Source organism: Euprymna scolopes, chromosome 29, assembly GCF_053919585.1.
Source record: "Euprymna scolopes isolate OS-2025 chromosome 29, ASM5391958v1, whole genome shotgun sequence".
Taxonomy (NCBI): domain Eukaryota; kingdom Metazoa; phylum Mollusca; class Cephalopoda; order Sepiida; family Sepiolidae; genus Euprymna; species Euprymna scolopes.
Window position 1 is genome coordinate 58,466,630 of NC_136510.1, and position 17,968 is coordinate 58,484,597.

At 24.2% G+C, this 17,968-nt stretch overlaps 1 protein-coding gene across 6 annotated transcripts in view; it reads right to left on the minus strand.

Annotated features, from left to right (window-relative positions):
• The window catches only part of LOC145252658 (scavenger receptor cysteine-rich domain-containing protein DMBT1-like), a 488,297-nt gene that overhangs the window by 26,276 nt on the left and 444,053 nt on the right, over nucleotides 1-17,968 (minus strand). For all 6 annotated transcript variants that reach the window (XM_080112426.1, XM_080112429.1, XM_080112430.1 and 3 more), the window contains 4 exons: nucleotides 12,393-12,562; nucleotides 7,968-7,991; nucleotides 4,836-4,868; nucleotides 3,476-3,620 (listed from right to left, as the gene is read on the minus strand). In XM_080112426.1, the coding sequence (XP_079968552.1) occupies nucleotides 3,476-3,620; nucleotides 4,836-4,868; nucleotides 7,968-7,991; nucleotides 12,393-12,562 (372 nt within the window). The remainder of the gene's footprint in view (nucleotides 1-3,475; nucleotides 3,621-4,835; nucleotides 4,869-7,967; nucleotides 7,992-12,392; nucleotides 12,563-17,968) is intronic.

Below are 17,968 nucleotides of genomic sequence, written 5' to 3' on the forward strand. Positions count from 1 at the left end.
TTAGAAGTGCATACCTGTGGAACTCTGTTCCGCTTGCCTGTTTCCCTCCCGACTTCAATTCCTGATGACCCCCCCCACCTAAATAATGACACCTTACCAATTCTCCAATACTATTGGTACACTATCCCTTTGATTACTGTACACATATAACCCTTATCCCCGAGTGGCCATTGGGCCTTGATAAGTGGTGAACTCCATGTAAAAAATAAATAAAAAAATAATCGTTAATGTTTGCTAAAATATTTAGAAACTTCGGTTAAATAAATTCACCTCGTTTAGTTTTTATAATAATCTGTTCATATTTGCTAAAATATTTAGAAACGGAAGTTAAAGAAATTCAACTCGTTTATTTTTTAATAGGAATCTGTTAATTTTTGCATAAATATTTAGAAACGTGGTTTATTTTTAATAATATTCTGTTAATTTTTGCTAAATTATGTAGAAATTATAGTAAATTAAATTCAACTGGTTCATTTTTTAATAATAATCTGTTAATTTTTACTAAAACATTTAGAAACTTAAGTTAAATAAATACAACTTGTTTATTCTTAAATAATAATCTGTTCATTTTGCTTAAATATTTGGAAACTTCAGTTAAATAAATTCAACTCGTTTATCTTTTAAGAATAATATGTTTATTTTTGCTAAAATATTTAGAAACTTAGTTAAAAATAAATACCACTTGTTGAATTTTTAATAATATCTACTATTTTTTGGTAAAATATTTAGAAACTTAAGTTAAATAAATTCAACTCATATATTCTGAAATAATAATCAGTTCATTTTGGGTAAAATATGTAGAAACGTAAGTTAAATAAATTCAAATCCTTTATTTTTAAGTAATAATCTTTTAATTTTTGCTAAAATGTTCAAAAATTGAGTCATATAAATTCAACTTTTATTTTTTAATAATAATCTGTTAATATTTACTAAAATATTAAAAACTTAAGTTAAATAAATTCAATTCGTTTATTTTTTAATAATAATCTGTTAATTGTGGAAAAATATTTGGAAACTTAAGTTAAATAAATTCAACTCGTCTAGTTTTTAATAATAATCTGTTAACTTTTGCTAAAATATTTACATACTTAAGTTAAATGAATTCAACTCGTGTATTTTTAAATAATAATCTGTTCATTTTGCTAAAATATTCAGAAACTTAAGTAAAATACATTCAACTAATTTATTTTTTAATAATAATCTGTTCATTTTTGCTAAAATATACCCAGATTGAGTTAAATAAATTAAATTAGTTTATTCTTTAATAATAATCTGTTAATTTTTGTAAAAATATTCCAAACTTAAGTTAAATAAATTCAACTCGTTTATTCTTAAATAATAATCTGTTCATTTTGGTAAACTAGTTAGAAGCTAAAATAAAATAAATTCAACTGGTTTATGTTTTAATAATAATCTGTTAATTTTTGCTAAAATATTAAGAAACTTAAGTTAAATAAATTCAACTGGTTTATTTTTTAGTAATAATCTGTTAATTTTTGTCTAAACTATTCAAAAATCGAGTTAAATAACTTCAACTGAATATTTTTTTAATAATAATCTGTTAATTTTTGCAAATATATTTAGAAACTTACGTAAATTAAATTCAACTGGGCCATTTTTTAATAATAATCTGTTCATTTTGCTAAAATATTTCAACTTGTCCATTTTTTAATAATAATCTGTTTTTGCTAAAATATTTAGAAACTTAAGTTAAATAAATTCCACTCGTTTATTTTTTAATAATAATCTGTTAGTTTTTGCTAAAATATGTAGAAACTTAAGTTAAATCAATTGAAATTGGTTATTTTTTAATAATCTGTTAATTTTTGAAACATAAATTAAATAAAATCAATTGGTTTATTTGCTAATAATAATCTGTTAATTTTTGCTAAAATATTTAGAAACTTAAATTAAATAACTTCAACTCGTTTATTTTTTAATAATAATCTGTTAATCTTTGATAAAATATGTAGAAACTTAAGTTAAATAAATTCAACTTGTTTATTTTTTAATAATAATCTGTTAATATTTTCAAAAATATTCAAAACTTATGTTAAATAAATTCAACTCGTTTATTCTTAAATAATAATCTGTTAACTTTTGCTAAATATTTAGAAACTTAAGTTCAATAAATTCAACTCGTTTATTTTTTAATAATAATCTGTTAATTTTGGTTAAAATATTTAGAACTTAAGTTAAATAAATTCAACTAGCTTATTTTTTAATAATAATCTGTTAATTCTTGCTAAAATATGTAGAAACTTAAGTTAATAAATTAGACTAGTTTATTTTTTAATAAAAATCCGTTAATTATTGATAAAATATTTAGAAACTTAAGTTAAATAAATTCAACTCGTTTATTTCTTAATAATAATCTGTTAGTTTTTGCTTAAATATTTAGAAACTAAAGTTAAATAAATACAACTAGTTTATTCTTAATAATAATCTGTTCATATTTCCTTTTAGAAACTGAAGTTAAGTAAATTCAACTGGTTTATTTTTTAATAATAATCTGTTAATTTTTGCTAAAATATTTAGAAACTTAAGTTAAATAAATTAAACTCGTTTATTTCTTAATAATCTGTTTACTTTTGTAAAACTATTTAGAAACTTTAGTTAAATAAATTCAACTCGTATATTTTTAATAATAATCTGTTAATTCTTGCTAAAATATGTAGAAACTTCAGTTAAATAAATTCAACCAGTTTATTGTTCAATAATAATCTGTTAGTTTTTACTAAGATATTTAGAAACTTAAGTTAAATAAATTCAACGTGTTTATTTTTTAATAATCTGTTAATTTTTGCTAAAATATTTAGAAACTTTAGTTAAATAAATTCAACTCGTTTATTTGCTAATAATAATCTTTTAATTTTTGCTGAAATATTCAGAAACTTAACTTAATTCAACTCAACCTGTTTATTTTTTTAATAATAATCTGTTCATATTTGCTAAAATATTTTGAAACTTAAGTTAAATAAATTCAACTGGTTTATTTGTTAATAATAATCTGTTAATATTTGCTAAAATATTTACAAACTTAAGTTAAATAAATTCAACTTGTATATTTTTTAATAATAATCTGTTAATTTTTGCTAAAATATTTAGAAACTTAAGTTAAATAAATTCAACGTTTATTTTTTAATAATAATCTGTTAATGTTTCTAAAATATTTAGAAACTTTAGTTAAATAAATTCAACTTGTATATTTTTTAATAATAATCTGTTAATTTTTGCTAAAATATGTAGAAACTTAACTTAAATAAATTCAACTCATTTATTTGTTAATAATAATCTGTTAACATTTGCTAAAATATTTACAAACTTAAGTTTAATAAATTCAACTCGTTTATTTGTTAATAATAATCTGTTAATTTTTGCTAAAATATTTAGAAACTTAAGTTAAATAAATTCAACTCGTTTATTTTGACACAATTTTTCTTCATATATGTAGGAGAATGAAATTTTATCATACCTGAATCCAAGCATACGACAAGCAACTGTTGCATCACGATCATCCCAGTTATCATCACATACGTTTCCCCAGGAGTTATTGATCATTACCTCTAAACGACCAACTGTCAAATCTTTTCCATCAACGAGACGAATTGCTTGTATTCCTAAAAAATATATTTAAAAATATTTATTCAGTAATTTTTTACGAAATACATTTAGAAAATTTTTTACACGTATGTATCGCATGTATGTACTCCTACTCTCCAGCGATGTTCAGCGAGTGACATCACTAAATTTAGCCGTTCTGGGTTTTGGTTGATCTCTTGATGCTTGGCGGTCACTCTTGCGAAGGTCCTAGATGTTAAAAGATACCAGGTTGTCAAAGATCAGGAGGGCACATCATCTGGCACTAGTCACCAAAGTCTATGGTGAGCAAAGGTCATTTCTAGCCAAAAGCGAAATAGAATAACAATCGATGATTGGTCTTTTTAGACAACATAACAATAATTATTTGAAGAGAGATTGTACACTCTTCTCATCAAGTTATACCTTTGATATTAATGTCTAAATGGCACCTCTTGATAAAGTCTGAGCGATTTTCAAGTTCAGCCACTGGGAGAGTTTAGTGGGGAGCAAAGTGGAGTCTCACAGCCTAGTTCAGTTGGGTCCCTCTTGGTTAGGCTGACTCTCTGTCTGACTCTATGGGTTATATTGAGAAACCAACACCATAGCTCCGCCCCACTTGCCAATAGAATTTAACTCTCACTTATCGATAATACATCATTGTTTTAACTTCCTTCCATGTTTATGGGTTCTCAATATGCAAGGATCTGCTATTCTGACACTGGAATGATCAATAGATTTACAACACACCTTTAATTTGTTCTTCCTCATCTACGAGCTACATTTCCCTGCAACCATGAATGGGAGCTTTTTCCTTCCATTTTGGGCTGGGCCCCTATGATCATAATTCTTGACTTAATTTTCGTTTGAACAGCTGGGGGTCTCTTCAGTCCTCTTGATAAGCCATATACTTGCTTAACATATTTTAGGAATTTGGTTAATGGCATCCTGTTTCTGACATGAGCAAAAAAAAACAAAACAAAAAAACAGCCACTGAAGCTTTCTTTGAGTAAATCTAGCATATCTTCTTATCAATCCTACTTTGCGATTTCTTTAATTACACAGTTCCTTCTCCTTTTCTTTTTCTGCCCTTTTTCTCTGTCTAAATTTCAACAAGTGATACATCAACCCTTTTTCTCTTGTATTTTCTAACCTGTCAATATTTTTACGTGTAACAAAACAAGGAAATATTTTCCAGCAAATCAAACTGATTTTACAATGCTTATATAGAAATATCAAAGAAAGTATTTGTTTACCTGAAGTGTTGCCTTGAGTAGAAGTATTAAATCCTGTAATGATAAGAAAACAATCTTTCAGAAAAATGGCATTTCCTTCCATGATTACAACTTAAGCACAAATTTTATTAATTTAAAAACAGACTGATAAGTGAAAACGATTTTCTTCTAAATGACTTTTTGCCAAATGATGATCTAACAGAAGCTTTGCTTATTTCTAATCAATCTCATCTTCAAAAATCTTTTTTTTTTTTATAGACTTATGGCCACTTCTCTATTAGTATTCCCCCGTTATGAGGGATTTAGCACATTTATATTTATAGTCTGATTATTTATATTTCGATTCTCCAGCCAAATTTGGATCCATCATTAATCCCACATGTTGCTTTTCTCGTTTGTAAACTTATTTGTAGTAGCAACACTAGATTCACTTTGGGATTCTTCTTGGTTGGATCTTAACTGATCTGCATCGGAAACTATTATCCTTTTCAGATACTGATGTTGCGTTGCATCGCTATCAAATTATGAAATTTATTCTTTCACATCATTTTCTATATTTCTCTTGAAGTTGAGTACAGCATGATTTATTTTGTCGACCTATTAATGCAGACAGGCCCTATAATCTCTAACTCTGGTCATAGTCTTTGTATAACCCTACCCCTTATCTATATTATGCGGTTCATTTGAAACTTACTAAAGCGTTATCTTCATAAAACTTTTTTTTTTTTCGGTGGATCGTCTTCAAGCCTCATTTTCTTCAGCTTCAAGTCAGATTACAAAGGAGGGTTAGATAACCATTTTTTTTGTTCTTAAAATTTATTGATACCAACATCATCTGACAAGGATATTTTTGTAGTGCAATCGCTAATTCAGATAGGAAAACAATTAAGAATATGTTCTTATTGTTAAAATCGAAAAGACTATCTGCCCTGTTTTATGATAAGCTGGTTACGTTTATCAAAATTGCATTTTACCCTTGATTTCCTAATTCAGCGATGAATTTAATTTTTCTTCCAAATTTATTTCATTAAAATCTTGTATTCTAGATTCATTAATAATTTTAGTTGATGTAACACATTTTTTTGATAAAAAACAAATATGATCATCCTCATATTTATCATTATCACTATCTCTTCTGCTGCTGCTGCTGCTGCTGCCGCCGCCATTATTATTATTATTATTATTATTATTATTATTATTATTATTATTATTATTATTATTATTATTATTATTATTATTATTATTATTATTATTATTATTATTATTATTATTATTATTATTATTATTATTATTATTATTATTATTATTATTATTATTATTATTATTATTATTATTATTATTATTATTATTATTATTATTATTATTATTATTATTATTATTATTATTATTATTATTATTATTATTATTATTATTATTATTATTATTATTATTATTATTATTATTATTATTATTATTATTATTATTATTATTATTATTATTATTATTATTATTATTATTATTATTATTATTATTATTATTATTATTATTATTATTATTATTATTATTATTATTATTATTATTATTATTATTATTATTATTATTATTATTATTATTATTATTATTATTATTATTATTATTATTATTATTATTATTATTATTATTATTATTATTATTATTATTATTATTATTATTATTATTATTATTATTATTATTATTATTATTATTATTATTATTATTATTATTATTATTATTATTATTATTATTATTATTATTATTATTATTATTATTATTATTATTATTATTATTATTATTATTATTTACTTGACTTTTCTACAAATTTATTCCATCAGGTTCTGTAATCTATAACTCGAATCATAGTCTGTATATTCTTATCTATGTTACATGGTTCATTTGCAACTTGCAAAGATGTTACTTTCTGTCTACCCATTGGTAGAAAAGTTTCACTATTCTCTTGCTAAGAAACTTCTTAGCAAGAGAATAATGAAATTTGAAAATCTAATTTTTACAATTCCTTATGCAATTCTGTCTGATTGCAGTCGTATTTTATATGAAGCACACACCTAAAATTCATTAACCAAGAACGTAGCCTTTCATCACAGAATTAAGAGATAATATCGAATACTATGTTTGGTATACTATTTGTCACAAATATATGTAATATGTCTATTATTTGGCTTATTTCCTTTAGTACTTTATTTGTTATTAGTTTTCCTACATATGTTTTCCTATATTTGTTTTTCTATATTTTTATATTTGCTTTTGTATATTTATTTTTCTATATTTTTTATATAGTTTTTCCTACATTTTTTATATTTCTTTTCCTATATTTGTTTTTCTATATTTTGTATATTTGTTTTTCTATATTTATTTTTCTATATTTTTTCCTATATTTTTTTATATATTTTTTCCTAAATTTTTTATACATTTTTTTCTATATTTATTTTTATATTTGTCTTTCTATATTCATTTTCCTAAATTTGTCTTCCTATATTTATTTTTGTATATATTTTTGTCCTATATTTATTTTTATATTTGTTTTCCGATATTTATTTTTATATTTGTTTTCCTACATTTGCTTTTATATTTGTTCCCTATATCTGTTTTTTTATAATGCTTTTCATATATTTTTTATATTTGTTTTTCTTATATTTGGTTTTCTACTTATTTTCGATATTTGTTTTCGTATGTTGTTTTTCTATATTTTTTTGACTATATTAGTTTTCTTATATTAGTTTTTCTATCTTTTTTTTTATACATTAAAATCATGCTAAAAAATTGATGTAATAGAATAAGAAATTGAACAAATCAGTTCAATTGTGATTTTAGAATTTGTGGCGACTAAAAAAAATTATAAACTTTTTTTATAGTCGCCACAGATTCCACAATCTATCATTTTATTTTAAAAACAAATTTCTATTGACAATATTAGGTTGGATTTTATTTTAAAGAACATTTGAGGATCATTTGCTTTAAAGAAATAAAAATCATTTAATTGATAAATTTATTAAAACTCTACAATTCAGTTTTACCTTGCGTCTGGTTATAAATAGTGAAAAGATTAAGTGCTTTTTAATATTTGCAAAGCATTTTAAGCTTGATAACATACTATAAAGCATTTAAATCATTTAAAAATGAGACAAAAACTGATCTTACCTAGCAAAGGTGATGTAGTATTGACTGAAACAAAAACAAAAAATAATGTAAACAATTAAATCTTTAGTGTTATATATATATATATATATATATATATATATATATATATATATATATATATATATATATATATATAAAAACTGAGATTGTCTGGCTGCAAAAGATGAAAAGCAAAGAAATACTTGATTATTATTTTTGAGTATGGTATTTGAGTATCAAATTTTAGATTAAAAAAATGACTTGTTCTAAAAACGAAAATTAAGTCACATGCAGTATTTTGTAGTGAATAAAACTATCAGTAATACATGGAATTTAATAGAATAAACATATATTATCGTTCTGTCCTCAGACAAGTAATTATAGTCCATTTCTTATTAACTCACAAGTGATGCTGTCTCCATTCAGCTAATCGAGATGCTGCCCCTATTTACTTACACATGCAAATAAAAGTTTGACAAAATCCAGCATCCTAAAAAGTCTGTTCAGAGTATTGTGGACCAATGCTGTCATGATTTCTTCTCAGCAACTAAAAAGTGAGGTATAATATTTAATTTTATCTGCCACTGTATTGATGGTTACTGGTATTGATGGTAACTGGTATTGATGGTTACTGGTATTTTTTTTTATTACATTTTCACCTCAAACAAAGCACATTGGCACTTTGATGTAGGGGGCTACTATTAAGGACACAGGCTACAGGGGTATTAGATGGGGAGTTGGGCAGCAAGATGTCGGTTCACGTTACACTTGAACCTCTGCAGGTCAGTACAGTTGGGGAAGCAGGAACCTGGCAGGGAGTTCCAAAGTCTAGTGGTTTTAGAGAAGAAACTACTGGAGTAGAAGGTTACTGTGAAGGGGTGGGATTTTGCTGCCTGTCGGGTTTGTTGGGGGTTTACTGGTATTACTGGTTACTGTTATTGATGGTTACTGGTATTGATGGTTACTCGTGTTTGCATTTCATTAATGATTACTTTGAGTATCTGTCCTTGCTGATATTTACCCAGCACATGCGTTCTCTTGCGAGTCGGTGTGTTTTCTCTATGATGCGTTGGTCTTCCTTCATTAGTACTTGAACAAAATTTCAAATTCGTCTCTGAAAAGACCAATATGATTGGATCCCAGCAGGTAATTCACGGATATTATCTGGCCATTCCTGATATATGACCTCTTTAACAAGATTTATGGTTGGGCTTTTTGTTGTTTCATTTCATAGCATTTTCTGCTTTTCCAATGAGAAATTGATGGTTGAGATGGTTTGGTCCTCATCAACTTCAGTGTTTGTACCATCCACTCTCTCATCTAACTCAATTGGTTTATCATTTTCAGGGTTGGGCAGTCAGCTTAGGGTGTCAGCAAGGAACATTTTTCTACACAATCTGCATGTAGCCTTGCAGCCTCAATAGCATTTGCAGTACTGGTACTGAATATAATGGTTTTACACATATTGTGACTAGTGGCTTATCGTTCATGATGATGAAGAAGGTTTTTCTGTAGAGGTAGGTGTGATATCGTTGAATACCATACACAATTACTAACATCTCTTGTTCGATGTTGCTGTATCTGTGTTGTTTTAGATCCAAATGCAGCTGGTTCACCATCTTGGATCAGTGCCACACTCACTTCTGCAAGGCATCTACCTCCAGTGATATGGGTTTAGCCTAATCATACCATGAAAGGCATGTGTCCTCAGAAATAATTTTCTTGAGCTGATCATAGTACCTTTGATGGTCAGGGTGATTAGAATTTAAGAAGACCAGAGAATATGTGGGGAAAGGCAATTTAGCATACCTAGAAAACATTGTAGTTCCTCTTTGAGCTTGGAATTTTTTTAAGGTTGTGCATCATATCCAGTAAGGGTGTATATGTTTCTCAAAAAAAAAGATATACTAGGTTGCTTTATGAAACACTTCTTGCTGGTGAATACAAGTCTTGGTTGTTTGGGTTATGACATTATGCAAGTTTTTCATGGTCCTTATTGTTTTGACCGAATATGGCTACATCATCGGCAGTATTGGTCAGGTTATTTTGACCTTCTAGGATTTGGTCCATTTTTGCTTAGAAGATATTTTGTGAAACATTGAGGCTAACCAGTACACACTTCCAGCATACTCATCCAAACGACCGCAGGTAATCAACAGTTGTGATTCTTTGTCTAGTTGGACCAACCAGTATCCTACCTTGACATAAAGTTTACTGAACACTCCGTTTTTTGCAAAGGCTGAGTTTACTTTCTCCACTGTCAGTATTTTGTGCAGACATCTCTTGAGGCTGGAGTTGAGTTTCTATGGATCCATGCATATTTAGAGAGACCTGTTTTTCTACATGCTGTATGCCAAACCAAATCTTTGTGCTCCTCGACTTTTGAGAGTACATCTTCCTCAAGGAACCTGTTAATTTTCTGCCTTAGTTTGTCTTTAAGGTAAATACAGCATTTGCATGGAGGATCGACGAAAGGCTCTGCATCTTCCTTTAGTAGGAATTTGGCAGTGCCACTAAAATTTCCAATCCTATCAAACTGCTTGGGGTATTTTGACATCAGCTGGCTGAGAGAAGAGATAGATGTAGTTAAACACTTTTTAAAGTTGTTCACATGTATAGTTATAAGCGTCAGTTTTTTGCATGCCAGGAGACGTATGACTGCAGGTCAAGTCTTCGAACTTTTACAACATATAATGTTGTATTTGTCTATTCTAAGTCCCTATACTGGCATAGTTCCAAGACATTGAATTTGGGCGCCTCCATTTGAGGTGAGTTTCACATGTATGCAGGGTTGCAGAATAGAGAGGGCTTTTAGTGATGTTCCATACATCTGTTGGAATGTTTTCAGTAAGAGTGTGTTGCCGGATGCCCAAGAATCGATTTTCATGTGAAGTGTGTGGTGTGTTTTGCATTTCAAGTGGCATGATTTAGGGTCGTGGAGGCTTTGTTGAGGCTTCATCGAAGGTTCTTTGGCAATACTATTCATGCATTTAGTACTGATAGTTCGGGAGTGGAAATGCTATAAGTAATCATATTTATCACTTTCAGTATCAATGTGGTCAATCTTTTCCTTTTGTCTCCTGCATTCAGTCCTCCTTGAGGTTTGGTACTACTGATTGTGAGACTTGCTCTTGCTTTTTTTCTGTGTTCCTTTGATTTAATTATTCTACAGCATCTTGCCCAATGTCTCATGCATCCACATGCAGAGCACCCATCACTGTATATTGGGTATTGTCAGGGCTTGTGGTTGGTATCGCAATTCTCACACTTCCTGCTCCAGTTAATGCTATATATTCTTTCTGCTTTCTGAATTCCAAGCTTGTTCAGCTGGTCATTTACAGCAGTAAAGGCTTCATACTTCTGTCTAATATATATATATATATATATATATATATATATATATATATATATATATATATATATATATATATGTATATATATATAGGAAATTTCTTACTGTGAGTCCAGAATGAGTTTATATATTGTTTCAGCTAGAGGAAAATCCTCAAAAAGAAGAGGAAATATCAGAATTCATAGATGGATTCCATCTATGAATTCTGACAAAGCTAGTCGGATATTTCCTCTTCTTTTTGAGGATTTTCCCCAGCTGAAACAATATGTAAACTCATTCTGGACTCACAGTAATAAATTTCTGATATACTACTCTGGCTACACATTGAGCACTCTAGTCCGGTTTTTTCACCACTGGTAAATAAATATATATATATATATATATATATATATATATATATATATATATATATATATATATATATATATATATATATATATATATATATATATGATCAATGCACGAAAAATGGAGCAATCATGATAGCAACTATATTCAAGAGAGTACCAGGCTGCTAACGATTACATACAGCCCCAAGCAAAGGTAAATATAATCTGTGGTATTATAACTAAGTTCATTTAAAAATTCCTGGTAATTTCTATAGTTGGATTAACACTCTGTGGATTATGTATGCTAAGAAAATATTGTTAAAATTCTAAGGTTTTGACAGTAAAGACCATACGCTCATAAAATATTACAATTAGTTTCGACTGGTTCAAAGCTGTTTTTACTATTTTATACTTTCAAAATACACATAAAAAAATAAGGAAAAGCAATATGGAAAGAAAGATATAACTTGTTAAGAAAATATTACATTTTTATAAATTTAAATAAATTAGAAAAGCTAACTTACTTTATTTACCTCACCATGAGGTTAGATACAAGGTCAGGTGTTAATTTGAAAAGCCAGCACACTAGGATTATCACATTTTAGCCTAAAGATGCCTGAGCAGCCCATCGCATTTCCTGGCGATTAGTGATAAACTAACCCTTCTCTAAACAAGACTAAACAAGACCACACATCAGCCCAACAGCAACAAAGTCACTGTCACACAGATTGTCGAGAATTTAAATAAATTCAAATTATAACTTACTGATTGTTGTTGAACAATCAACTCCAGCATCTTCATTATGGTCACAGTCATGAATTCCCCAGCGATTTCTTACACAGTGCTCTATTGAAAGCTCACTTCCTTGGCATTCAACTTCATCAAGCCATATTGGCCCTGTTCCTGTTGGAAATGATTTACTTACGACTCCATCCCTTAAATTGGATAAAATTAATTATATTCACATATATTAATAATGGAGTTGTTTAGAAAACATGTATGTACAAATCTTTATATAAATTAACATATGTGTCATTTAAATTCAAATATTTTATATATATATATATATATGTATGTATGTATATATTCACATATGTGTATGTATTAAAATAAAATTTTAACCTGAACATCTGTGTTCATCCAAAGAAATAAAGGCGAGAGTATCTTCTCTGTTTTTAGAGAGGATTATAACACGAAATTACAAACAAAAAAATCATTCTGCAGAAAAATAAGCCGAAGATCCAACCACCAGATTCACATTCAGTTCCAATTTGTAATTCATATACAAAACTAGGAAAACAAATGACTATGATTTGTTAAATTCTGATCAATAGTCCCTGAGATTTGAAACTCATAAAACTGCCAAAAAAGGTGGTATCTTTTGTTCTATGAGACGAAAATACATGAAAACTTACAAGTTTTTGAAGATTACAATACTATTCTATGGGTAAAATTTTTTGACAATTAGTGAAAAAGAACTTATATTTTCAAACCAATAAAATATGCACAAATTTGCTTACATTTGTATATACAGTGTCCTGGCAAGGCAGCTTTAGTTTTGAAAATTAAAAATGAAAAGAATGTTGCTAATCATTTTCTAAACAGAATTTAAAAATAATTTGATATATTTAGTAAATGAAACAATTTATAAAACCTCATATTTTTTAATGAAACAAAGTGCAGTAATTTTTTACAGAATTTGTGATTAAATTCAGTGGTAAAAAGAATTCAATTTCTTACTGAATTACATTCCTACAGTTTCAATTCATGATGTTTTACATTTTTAATTCATTTTACATTTAATATGTTCTACATTTTGAATACATTATGCTCTAAATTTTTAATTCACTATATTCTACATTTTGAATTAATTTAGTTCTACATTTTTAATTCGTTATGTTCTACATTTTTAATTCGTTATGTTCTACATTTTTAATTCGTTATGTTCTACATTTTTAATTCATTATTTAATACATTTTTAATTCATTATTTTATATATTTTTAATTAATTATTTTTTACATTTTTAATTCATTATGTTCTACATTTTTAATTCATAATGTTTTACAATTTTAATTCATTATTTAATACATTTTTAATTCATTATTTTATATATTTTTAATTCATTATGTTCTTCATTTTTAATTAATTATTTCATATATTTTTAATTCATTATGTTTTGCATTTTTAATTCATTATGTTTCCATATTTTATTCATTATTTTCTAAATTTTTACTTCATTATGCTTTTCATTTTTAATTCATTGTTTTCTATATTTTTAATTCATTAGGTTTTACATTTTTAATTCATTATCTTTTACATTTTTAATTCATTATTTTCTACACTTTTAATTCATTATGTTCTACATTACTAATTCATTATGTTCTACATTACTAATTCATTATTTTTTTATATATTTAATTCATTATTTTATACATTTGTAATTCAATATGTTCTACGCTTTTAATTAATTATGTTTTACATTTTTAATTCATCATATTCTACATTGTTAATTCATGATTTTCAACCTTTTTAATACATTATATTTTACATTTTTAATTCATTATATTCTACATTTTTAATTCATGATTTTCAACATTTAAAATTCATTATGTTTTGCATTTTTAATTCATTATGTTTTCCATTTTTAATTCATTATGTTTTACATTTTTAATTCATTTGGTTTTACGTTTTTAATTCATTTTGTTTTATATAATAAATTCATTATGTTTTGCATTTTTAATTCATTATGTTCAACATTTTTAATTTATTATGTTCTACATTTTTAAGTAATTATGTTTTCATTTTTAATTCATTATGTTTTACATTTTTAATTCATTATGTTTTACATTTTAAAGTCATTATGTTTTACATTTTTAAGTCATTAAAATTTTACATTTTTAAGTCATTATGTTTTACATTTTTAATTCATTATGTTTTCCATTTGTTATTCATTATGTTTTACATTTTTAATTCATTATGTTTTACATTTTTAATTTATTATGTTTTACATTTATAAGTCATTATGTTTTACAATTTTATGTCATTAACTTTTACATTTTTATTCATTATGTTTTACATTTTTAAGTTATTATGTTCTACATTTTTAATTCATTTTGTTTTACATTTTTAACTCATTATGTTTTACATTTTTAATTCATTATGTTTTACATTTTAAAGTCATTATGTTTTACATTTTTAATTCATTATGTACTACATTTTTAATTCATTAGATTTTACATTTTTAATTCATTATATATTCATTATCTTCTATATGTTTAATTCATCATTTTCTTCATTTTTAATTCATTATGTTCTACATTTTTAATTGATTATGTATTACATTTTTAATTCGTTATTTTATACATTTTTAATAAATAGTGTTTTACATTTTTAATTCATCATTTCTACATGTTAAATACATTATGTTTTACATTTTTAATTCATTATATTTTACATTTTTAATTCATTATGTTCTATATTTTAATTGATTATCGTATAAATTTTAAATTCATTATATTCTACATTTTTAATTCATTATTTTCTACATTGTTCATTCATTATGTTCTACATTTTTAATTCATTATTTTATACATTTTAAATTAATTATGTTTTAGATTTTTAATTAATTATCTTTCCATATTTAATTTATTTTTTAAGTCATTACATTCTACATGTTTAATAAATTATAATTTTTTATTTTTTATTTATTATATTTTTATTCATTATTTTCTACACGTTTAATTCATTATGTTTTACATTTTTAATTCGTTTGTTTATAAATTTTTAATTCATTTATTTATGCATTACTAATTAATTATTTTTTTACATTTTGAATTTATTATGTTTTACATTTGTAATTCCTCATTTTCTACATTTTTAATTCATTATGTTTTACATTTTTAATACAATTTGTTCTACGCTTTTAATTAATTATGTTTTACATTTTTAAATCATTATGTTTTACATTTTTAATTCATTTTGTTTTGCATTTTTAATTCATTATTTTTTAAATATTAACTTCATTATGTTTTACATTTTTAACTCATTATTTTCTACATTTTTAATTCATTATGTTCTACATTTTTATTCATGATTTATTTACATTTTTAATTCAATATGTTCTACATTTTTATTCATGATTTATTTACATTTTTAATTCATTATGTTTTACATTTTTTATTCATTATATTCTACATTTTTAATTCATGATTTTCTACATTTCGAATACATTATATTTTAAATTTTTAATTCATTATTTTCTATATTCTTAATTCATTATGCTCTACATTTTTAATTCATTATGTTTTACATTTTTAATTCATTATGTTTTCCATTTTTAATTCATTATGTTTTACATTTTTAATTCATTTGGTTTTACGTTTTTAATTCATTTTGTTTTACATAATAAATTCATTATGTTTTGCATTTTTAATTCATTATGTTCTACGTTTTAAAGTCCTTATGTTTTCCATTTTTAATTCATTATGTTTTATATTTTTAATTCATTATGTTTTACATTTTTACGTCATTATGTTTTACATTTTTTAGTCATTAAGTTTTACATTATTAATTCATTATGTTTTACATTTTTAATTCATTATGTTTTCCATTTTTTATTCATTATGTTTTACATTTTTAAGTCATTAAGTTTTACATTTTTAATTCATTACGTTTTACATTTTTAATTCATTATGTTTTACATTTTTAATTCAGTATGTTTTACATTTATAAGTCATTATGTTTTACATTTTTAAGTCATTATGTTTTACATTTTTAATTCATTATGTTTTACATTTTTAAGTCATTATGTTTTACATTTTTAATTCATTATGTTTTACATTTTTAAGTCATTATGTTTTACATGTTTAATTCATTATGTTTTACATTTTTAACTCATTATGTTTTACATTTTTAATTCATTATGTTTTACATTTTTAATTCATTAGATTTTACATTTTTAATTCATTATATATTCATTATCTTCTATATGTTTAATTCATTATTTTCTTCATTTTTAATTCATTATGTTCTACATTTGGAATCCTTTTGTTTCTACACATTTAATTCATTATTTTTTTCATTTTTAATTGATATGTTATACATTTTTAATTCATTATGTATTACATTTTTAATTCGTTATATTCTACATTTTTAATTCATTATTTTATACATTTTTAATAAATAGGATTTTACATTTTTAATTCATCATTTTTTACATGTTAAATACATTAGGTTTTACAATTTTAATTCCTTATGTTTTACATTTTTAATTCATTATTTTTTGCATTTTTAATTCATTATGTTCTATATTTTAATTGATTATCGTATAAATTTTAAATTCATTATATTCTACATTTTTAATTCATTATTTTTTACATTTTTCATTCATTATGTTCTACATTTTTAATTCATTATTTTATACATTTTAAATTAATTATGTTTTAGATTTTTAATTAATTATCTTTCCATATTAAATTTATTTTTTAAGTCATTACATTCTGCATTTTTAATAAATTATTATTTTTTATTTTTTATTTATTATATTTTTATTCATTATTTTCTACACGTTTTATTCATTATGTTTTACATTTTTAATTCGTTAGTTTATAAATTTTATATTCATTTATTTATGCATTACTAATTAATTATGTTTTTAGGTTTTATAATTTATTATGTTTTACATTTTTAATTCATCATTTTCTACATTTTTAATTCATTATGTCTTACATTTTTAATTCAATTTGTTCTACGCTTTTAATTAATTATGTTTTACATTTTTAATTCATTATGTTTTACATTTTTAATTCATTATATTCTACATTTTTAATTCATTATGTTTTGCATTTTTAATTCATTATGTTTTAAATATTAACTTCAGTATGTTTTACATTTTTAATTCATTATTTTCTACTTTTTAAATTCATTATTTTCTACATATTTAATTCATTACTTTCTACATTTTTAATACATCATATTATACATTTTTATTCATTATTGTGTTACATTTTTAATTCCTTATGTTATACATTTAATTCATTATGTTATACATTTTTCATTCATTATGTTTTTCATTTTTAATGCATAAGTTTCTACATTTTTAATTCATTATTTTTCTACATTTTTAGTTCATTATGTGTAACATTTTCATTCATTTTGTTTTACATATTAAATTCATTTTATGTGACATATTAAATTCATTATTTTCTAAATTTCTTGTTCATTAGGTTTTACATTTTTAATTCATTATGTTTTACATTTTTAATTCATTATGTTTTTGATTTTTCATTCATGATGTTTTACATTTTCAATTCATTAAGTACTACATTTTTAATTCATTATG